This window comes from Cyprinodon variegatus, unplaced genomic scaffold (assembly GCF_000732505.1).
Source record: "Cyprinodon variegatus isolate N-32 unplaced genomic scaffold, C_variegatus-1.0 Scaffold81, whole genome shotgun sequence".
Classification (NCBI taxonomy): Eukaryota; Metazoa; Chordata; class Actinopteri; order Cyprinodontiformes; family Cyprinodontidae; genus Cyprinodon; species Cyprinodon variegatus.
The window spans coordinates 793,816-803,444 of NW_015150534.1; the positions used below are offsets into that span (position 1 = coordinate 793,816).

Consider the following 9,629-nt stretch of genomic DNA (forward strand, 5'->3'; position numbering starts at 1 on the left):
TAAGTTTCCAGGTTCCTGGTGTGTATCTGGATGCGTCAGATAATGAACTCAGGCCTACATTACCGTGTTAACATGCTTTTCAATCCTTCCTGAACATTCTTTTCAAACTAAACTTTGCTTTAAACTGTTGTGTGGTTGGAAAAATATAAATTGGAATGTTAAAAATCTAAAAAAAAAACTTGACAGGTTAAAAACTTACACTACTACTACTCACCAATTTAACAGGTTTAGATCTATAACATTTAAATGCACCACTTCAAAGTCTAAGAGAAATTTTATGAACATTTTTTAATGTATGACCTGCATCACTGTACAGAAGACTGCCATATGCAGAATTCTCTCCCCAAGGAGAGAAAAATCACGCCATCTAGCGGAAAATCACGCAGCTTTTTCAAATCACGCCAGAATGTGTACAAAACAACAAAAATGGCGCCGGCAACGCCTGTGGTTCATTTTAAAGTAATTTTGAGTGATAAAAAATTTTTGCCCGGCGGGCAAATGCAATGAAATTTTTACTTTCCCCCGGGCGATGGTTAACATCAAGCCCCGCCCTTGATAAACGACCAATCACATTCACTTTATTCACTCGTGTAAAATCGTGCACCACTCGGGAGAATTTGGAAATGCAAACGGTTGGAACAGCCGTTTCCCTAGGACATTAAACACACCGCTGGCAGTTTATTTGACAGACAAAACTGAACTGATTTGATGACCTAAAACAATGATATGATTTAAGTTATTGTCAGTTATATTGTATTACTTCATATCTATTTAAATTAAAAATATCTTTGATATCTTTTGGTGCAGCTGATAAATAATGTAAACATATAATGTGAAAATTTAGGGGAAAATGTGAATGAGGATGCTAGTGGATTAGGCTTTTAAATCATATTTTTAAAACAATAAGTACAGAAAGAAACGTAAATAAACTAAGAGTCAATTTGAAGTTAGCTTTAATTCAGATAAGTTGACTGAGAACTGAGAGGAAAAGGAAAACACAACGAGAAAATTAAAATAAAAACGTAACGGCTGAAGCGTTCCTATTCCTTGTATGCTGCTACAAGATTCTTGATCGTTTTAATGATAAACTGCAAAAGATGAGAAATTTTTTTAAAGCAGATGCATCATGTTGACAGATAAGTTTTTTTTAAACACAGTTTGTTTAGTCAGTCAGTTAGAAACAGCTCTTGTATCGCATGCACTGACGCACCGGTGTTGCTGAACGCTTCACTAGAAAATGATTTAATGTTACAACCTGAAACATTAAAAAAAATAACTATTAGGGTGACATTTAAAAGACTGACTAAAATGATTTTCAATAAATAAAAATATAAAGAGTATTGCAGGCCTTTTGCTCTCTACCAGGCATGCAGACAGTTTTTAGCCATTCCTCTCTGTATGGAGAGAAATTTGTTCCAATATTATTGAAAGTAAAGGATAGAGAATTGTTAAAGAAAATATGTTAAGAAACTGCTATGAAACATAAATCTAAAAAATTTCTTAATCAAAAAAGGTTTTTAAAGTAATTTATTATAATTTACGTATTTTTTAAAATAATACAGATTTTCTAAAAAGATTATGTCACAAAACCCTTTTCTTCTTCAAAGTTTTGTGGCTCATGCTGAGACAAGATGCACACTTTTCAAAACCTGTTTTATAGATTTCCCCCTTTACACCTCTGGGTAGTCTGTGCACGGGCCAATAGAAACGCTGCTGATGGCGTCCACCCAAAGCAGACTTATTTCTATTGGTCTCTGCACAGAAAACTCAGACCTGTAGGAGAAGAAACCTGTAAAATGGGATTTGAAAAGGAAAACAAGACAAATAAAAATAAAATCAGCAAAAAATAAATGCAAAAAAAGAGAAAAATCTGAAAATCATTGAAAAATTTATATATATATATAAAAATATATAAATATATATATATATATATATATATATATATATATATATATATATATATATAAATGAAAAAAATTGTTAATTTAATTAAAAACATTTGAAAAATATAGAAACAAAAAAAGATTTTGTAGATAAAATCTTAAAGTCTAACAAATAATATCGAACTTTACACACAAATGCTCTCAAAATTAGTTTTTGATTAAAACGTTTTTGAAACGTTGCTTCAGTTTTCCTTATTTTAAATATCTTCTTAACTTTCAATAATATTTGAACAAATTTTCTCTCCATACTTTTGCATTTTAGCTTAAACTCAGTCAGAACGGATGAGCAGCATGTATAAACGGTCATTTGCTGTCTCTCTTATATTTCTTCTAGCCAGCGGCTCTAATTAAGTCTTCCCTTCAACAATAGCTGTTTGCTCAGGATGGCCAGATTTATAAAGTGCACAACAAATCATCGTCCTCCTTGATAGTTTTTTACCAATCTGAGTTGTGTGTCTCTGGTAGGTTTACCATTGTAGTGTTTTCCTTCCACATTTAGTTAGAGCAGGGTTCCTGCGGGTCCTTAAAAAGCCTTAAAAGGCATTGAATTCTTCAAAATAAAACTAAGGCCTTAATTGGTATTAAAATGTCTTAAATCAGTCTTTTCGTAGGTATTAATTTTTAAAACATCATAAATAGGATTATTTTTATTACAATTTATTTATGTAATCTAAATAAAACGTTAAAATTGACAATTATTTTTTTATTATTTAATAAAAAAATGGCTCACCATTATTGGTTTCGTCCCGATAGCGGAACCAATAAAAGCATTGTTGCGGCACAAGTACACAGATTGAGAAGCGGCAACGGTTAGCTTGATTAGCTAGCTTGTGTCTGAATGAATTCAATAATCGGTTAAAAACTGCTTTTTGTTTGGTATTTAACATTTTTTTTTTATCTAAAATGTATCAATGGGACTTGGAGGAGTTTGATTGGGTAGAGTCTAACCTGCTAGCCAAAGAGTTAAATATGAGCAAGTGAAAATGTAACCATAATTGGCTCCAGCTAAGAGTTTTCTCCATGGCTAAAACCAGGGAACATACATGAGGCTCAGTGGATTTAGTGCAAGAAGTCATTCCAGCTCAGAACGATGGGAATTAAGGCAGTGGAGTCGCACATGCGAAGCACGAAACACAAAGCGTCAAAATGGAGTTACAGAGAAACAGCCGGTATTTCTCAGTTTAGTTCCACCCTTGTCTCTGCAACGCCTCCACTTATCACCAAATCAAACATACTAAGAAAACCATACAAAGAAAAATAGCTGCTAAAAAGACTTAGCACTGGTTATGTTGGGGCTTTAAAACTGATTTGTTTTGTTCCCTGCTAAAACAAAGTTTGTGAATTCTGTTAAATAATTGTTAAAATATATCTGTCATTTGTGTGTTTTTAGCTTTCTTCCTGTATGGGAAGCTTTTCAAAATATGAAACATTAGTGCAGTGGTTTATGTTAAAATAAACCTTTTGGGTTAAGTTGTCGCAAGCAGGTTTTTCTTGTCTTTCTTGTGAATTTGGGACTTAAATTTTTACTTCAAGTGGCATTAAAAAGTCTGAAAAAGTCTTGAATTTAACTCGCCTTATGCTGTAGGAACCCTGTAGGGCCCTGTCACACTTTGCCGATTTAGCCAGCGTATGCCTGACCTTCCAGAATCTCCTAAAATGCTGAACTTTCTATGTATTTTTTTCAATTTTGGGCGTATACATAGAGCATTCACAATGAGTCCAGGATGACGCACGGCAGTGTGATGCACATGAAATTATTCTTGTGCATCAGTTAATGAGCACCATGAAGCATCAGTTAAAGGAATAGTACACCCAAAACATGATTAGCCTTCATTTTCTACTCACCCCCATGCTGAACAACACTCTGGAGTACTTTTTTGATATCTCTAATGCATCTGGAGATCGCGCACTTTCATCTGGTTTGGTCTGCCGGCTTCCGTAGCGTCGTGAATGCGCAGGTGCGCGCTTTCAGGAAATCCTATACACTACTGTTTATGCTCTAAAAACATTCTAAATGACTTCGTTTCGAGTAAATTCTGGATGCTACCCACTCAGGACACTTGGAATACATTGGACGAGCAGTATGGAGGAATATTGACACGTTTTTTGTGGACTTTTATGGACCTTTCTGCCTCGGGCGCCATAAACCTCCATTATTTGAATGTCAGCAGACAGCAAGAAGCCTCCCAGATCTCCAGATGCATTTGAGATATCAAAAAAGTACTCCAGAGTGTTGTTCAGCATGGGGGTGAGTAGAAAATGAAGGCTAATCATGTTTTGGGTGTACTATTCCTTTAAAGTTTTTTTTCCCTTGCAACAATAATGGAACAAAATTAACTCATTGGAATTTTTTTTTCGATTAGTGGAGTAAACTGAATAAGTTTGATGATATAAATTTGTTTGTAAGGCATAATTTTTACAGTTCAATTCCATTAAAACTGCTTCATTTCTCTGTTTTCCAGGTGAGAAACCCTATAAATGTGCCTATTGCGACTATGCTGCTGCTCAGAAGACTTCGCTGAAATATCACTATGATCGCCGCCACAAAGACAAACCCTACGTTGAAATAACCAGCAGAGATGCGTCGTCACTACCTCCTCTTGATGGTGACGCCGCCCCAAACAGACCTAAACTCTGGGAGGCAAAGAGAAAAACTGAAGATAGGTTTGAAGATTTGGACGACAAACCAGACAAACCTGTAGAAGTGAAAACGGAGCCGATGGAGGCGCAGCTCGACCTTCCGGTGGCGGTTAACCTAAAGAAGGAGGAGGAGAAGTCTGAGGCCCCGTTAAATTTATCCTTAAAGGTGTCCATCTCTATAGCTGCAGAAACCAGATATCCATCGACTCCAAATGCGTGTTCGTTCTGTGCCTACAAAACCCTTTACCCCGAGGTTCTGATAATGCACAAAAGGTTGGTGCATAAAGACAAATTAGAAAATGCCAAGAAGATAAATTACGGAGCCACCGGGAAGCCAAGGCGTTACACGGGGTGCCCGCCTGCCCTGGATGGGAAAGACGTCGCTCCGCTGCAGACGACCGACAGACGTCACCCTCGCCGAACCAAATCCCCGCTCCCGCAGCCCCCCAAACCTCACGAGGGTCTTCCTGCTAACCAGAAGCGCTCGCCCGTCCCCGCAGCAGGTCAGGACGGCACCCAGGGGGCAGCGTCGCAGCATTCCAGACAAAACGCAGAACCTCAACCCAGCCAGGAATCGTCACGATTCACGGAGGTCATGAGGAAAACCAACGCAGGCAGAGGGGCGGCGGGCGAGAGGAGCTACCCGGTGAGGAATGCCAACATCTGGAACTCGGACGCCGCTCGTCTCTGCCTGTCCAGCAGATTCGGAAGCCTCCCTCAAATGGATTATGCCGACACTTCGGGCAAGAGAATGAAGTTTTCCATGCCAACAAACAGAGAGGTCGAGGGTGGCGAGAAAACGTCTTTCCGGGCGCCGCCAGCAGAGGGAGCCAACAGACTGTTAATCCAGGGAAGAAACGTCAAAGCTGTAACTCAGGGGCCGGGGCCTTCCTCCGCTTCCGAGGCTCTGTGTCCAATAAAAACCACGCCTGCTCCTCTGGGAGGAAGCTTGGAGTCGGACTGGAACATGATGAACTTTCTGCACTACACACCAAGCGAGCTGGCGTCGCTCTACCACAGCGCGCCAGCCAACCCCAGCCATGGAGGCGTGGCCAACCCAAGAGCTGGTAAGAGTTAGGCTTTTAAATAATATTTATTACTGTTTTAGAGACAAAAAAATGACCAAAATGTTCTATTTTTTTAAAACCATTCTGCCGCTATTAAAACATTTTACAAAATAAACTCATCAGTTTTAATTATATCATAATTAAAACTGATTTTCAGAAATAGAAAATCCCTTTATTGTCCCACGATGAGGAAGCAAAAAGATTATAGAAAAAAATGTGTCACACAAATATGCACCATAGAAAAGTGTATAAGAATAACATAATAATGAAGAGTTAAACGATAATAAAATACTGTACATTAAAGTGGTTTAACAATATAAAACTGTAAACTTGGAGAATAAATAACCAATATACAGCTATGGACATTTTTACAGTAATGGATATTCGAAAATGAAAAATACAAGATGACAGCATCATGTTATTTAACTGACTAAGGTAGAAACTGCAAAAAATCAGCATGAATGGAACAACTGATTGAGGTTGTTGGGAAGCGTAATGGTTCTAGAGCGGAGGTCTTCAACAGGGGATCCGCGACCCCTAGGGGGTCCACGGAGGTACTGCATGTGGGTCGCGAAAGTTTTGGTTGATTACTTTTTTATATATCCCCCCCTGCAACTTTTTTCAATAATTGAAATGTCTTTAAATACACATTAACATGAATAAAGACAGACAATAAAGTCTTTCAGTCATCAATGCACACATTCAGTGACACAGCTCTTTCAAGCTGGACACCATTTCATTCTCAACACCTGTCCCATCAAGCAGGAATCAGAATCAGAAATACTTTAATAATAATACAATATATATAATTAGGGGGTCCCCGCTCCATCTCGCCATCAGTTTGGGGGTCCTTGGCCAGGAAAATGTTGAAGACCCCTGTTCTAGAGTCTTGCATCTGCTGGGAGGAAGGATTTGTGATAACGCTCCCTGGTGCATTTAAGGTGCAGCAGCCTGTCACTGAAGGAACTCTCCAGTTCAGCACCAGCTTCATGCACAGGGTGGGAGACATTATCCAACAGAGATGTTAATTTATTTAGGAGCCTTTTTGTTTTCCTGTTCCTGTTCTCTCAGCTACAGATTCAGAGTCATAGAAGGTCTTTAGGAGCGCCCCTTGGACTCCTAAAGACCTCAGTCTCCTCATCAGTAAGAGTTTGCTCTGAATTTTCTTATACAGAGCTTCAGTGTTCTGAGTCCAGTCGAGTTTGTTATTCAGATGAACGCCCAGGTATGACAGTGGCATTGAATGTAGGACTTTGCCCTGAAATCGAAGGATTGACGGTTCAAGCCCCGGCTCCGACTTTGTGAAGACACTTCACCTGCATTGTCTACTGATGGTGGGCCCGGTGGCGCCAGTGTACGGCAGCCCCGCTTCTGTCAGTGAGCCCCAGGGCAGCTCTGGCTACAATGTAGCTTGCCACCATCAGTGTGTGCGTGAATGAGTGAATGAATGTAGTGTAAAGCGCTTTTGGTTAAGTCTACTGACTTGAAAAACAGAGCTATATAAGTACAGGCCATTTACCATTATAGGAGTCCACTGTCTCAATGTCCGTTCCCTGGATGTTCAGTGGTGTCAGTGGGATCTGCTTCTGCGAAAGTCCACCACAAGCTTTGGTTTTCCCTGCATTAATCAGGAGGTGGTTCTGCTGGCACCAGGCCACAAGGTTCTGTGTCCACTGCCTGTACTCTGAGTCGTCCCAACCTGCGTTGAGGGGAACTATTGCAGAATCATCAGAGAACTTCTGGAGGTGGCAGCTAGAGGAGTTGTCGGACCCCCGTACTGCAGACCAACTTATCTGAGGCACAGCCCCTTGCCCCTACATACTGTGGACAGCCAGTGAGGTAGTCCAGGGTGCTGGTTCACTCCTGACAGCTCCAGATTGTGTTGAAAGCACTGCAGAAATCAAAGAACATGATCCTCACAGCGCTTCCAGGTTTCCAGGTCCAAGGGAACAATCAGGCAAAGTCTGTTCCATCAAATATCCTCATTAGGCATTTTTAGTATTATGTCTTCAGTACAGGGGCTAGGACTAGTTCTTAAGGGGGCCCTGGCCCCGTTTTCTCCCGTCTAGAACTGCCCATGCTTTAAGTGAATCCCTCTGTAGCTGCAAATGTTGGTTCACTTCTTTAAAATGAAGCAGAAAGAGCAGTGAGAGACTGTAAAGAGGAACGTTAGAAATAACTGATCTGAAAACTGCTTCAACAGACTTTTACATTAACTACAAGTAGGTAGAAGTGCTTTTTTCATTTATTCAATAAAAAAGGAGGGGCAGAAAAATGTTTTACAGAAAGTACACAAAAAATATAATAAGAATACATTTAGCATTTAGCAGTGGAAGAAAAATAGAGTTATAAACTGTCTGCTGTAGCATTTATACTGAGGATCAGCCCACCGTTAGAGTATCTTTTTTTTCCTCTGGGACTTTAACACATTAAATATGAATTAATTAGAAACATTTTAACGCATTTATAAACACAACCATTCACGCACACACTTTTAAGGAGAATTTAGAGAAGCCAATTAACCTAACAGTCATGTTTTTGGACTGTGGGAGGAAGCCGGAGTACCCGGAGAGAACCTGCTCATGCATTGGGAGAACATCCAAACTTTACGAAGAAAGACTCTGGGAATCAAACCCGGAACCTTATTACTGCAAGGCAACAGTGCTACCCACTGCATCACTGTGCAGCCTGTCCACAGGAGATATTACAGCTTAAAAATCCTGACTTGGTGTGAATAATTCATCGTTATCGCCGCGTCGTGGTCACCGTAATAGATGCTATCTGAATAGTGCTAGCAGTTAGGAAGGAGCTAGAATCAGGAACATGGATGTTATAGTCGCTGCCTCAGTGGTAAATGTTTTAATGGCTGCAAATTGAATAGCAATTGTTCGGCACCTAAAGACTGTTAGTATTAAAGTAGTAGCCATTAAGAATTTACCAACTTTCCTTGATGGGTCCTTGTCTGGTCTCCTAAAATTCCTTTTTTTAAACATCAATCTTTGTACTATAATATTCTGTCAGGATTTGCTGACATTAAGATCTAAAGAGAAGCGCCATCTCCTGGTCAGACTTTGTATTTCAGTCAAAAATATGCACACCCAGGAGAAGGCCAGTGGCTGAAAGTTGGAGGGGATTTCGCTGGGGGTCGCAGAGGAGTTGGCAGCCGTTTGACTGGGAAGGGCCATTTTGAACGGCTGCTACTGTAGAAATGAAACTTCTGATTACAAACAGTATATTTTTCTTTATTACAATATATTTTGGGAGATTCCCAAAATATATTTGGGGAATTCCCTCCCTGACACCTTGAGGGCACCTCAGTCCCACTGAGTGTTTTAAAAAAGGCCTTAAAACATTTTTTCTAGCAAAACTTTTGGTCCCCCTTAGATGTTTCTTTTTTCTCTTTTAAAACAGCTTTTATTATTTTATTTTATATTTTTTATTTCATTTTATATATTTTGTTTTATTTCTATGTATTTCTTTTTTAATGCTTTTTTAAATGCTTTTTTTGTAGCACTTTGAGGCCTTTTTGGTGAAAAGTGCAGTATAAATTAAATGAATTATTATTATTATTTTTGAAACCATATTTAGTGGAAGGATTTGTGCTAAACAATAGCAGCCATTCAAAACGGCCCTTCCCAGTCGAACGCAATGGCAGCCCGATTCCCTGCAGCTCCCAACAAAATCCCCTCTAACTTCCAGCCACTGGAGTGACCCTCTCTTGCATATTGTTTTTACTCTGACTCCACTTTTTCACTGAATTACAGGGTCTGATCAGGAGATGACGCTTCTCTTTAGATCTTAAAGTCCATAAATCATGACAGAATATTTTAGTACAAAGATTAATTTTTAAAAAGGAATTGTAGGCCACCAGCCAAGTACCCATCAAGGAAAGTGGGGAAATTTTAAATGGCTACTACTGTAATTTAAAATCCAGGGACTGTTCGTACATTTATAGTAGAAATTTCATAAAATCTTTTAA

General features: G+C 39.3%; 1 protein-coding gene across 7 annotated transcripts in view; it reads left to right on the top strand.

The window, feature by feature from the left end:
• Nucleotides 1-9,629, top strand: part of znf217 (zinc finger protein 217) — an 18,602-nt gene that overhangs the window by 5,224 nt on the left and 3,749 nt on the right. For 6 of the 7 annotated variants that reach the window (XM_015373154.1, XM_015373157.1, XM_015373153.1 and 3 more), the window contains one exon: nucleotides 4,406-5,676. In XM_015373154.1, coding sequence (XP_015228640.1) covers nucleotides 4,406-5,661 — 1,256 coding nt within the window. In that variant the 3' untranslated portion in view covers nucleotides 5,662-5,676. Of the gene's footprint in view, nucleotides 1-4,405; nucleotides 5,677-9,629 lie in introns of those variants that run through there. The other variant, XM_015373160.1, reaches the window with a different exon arrangement.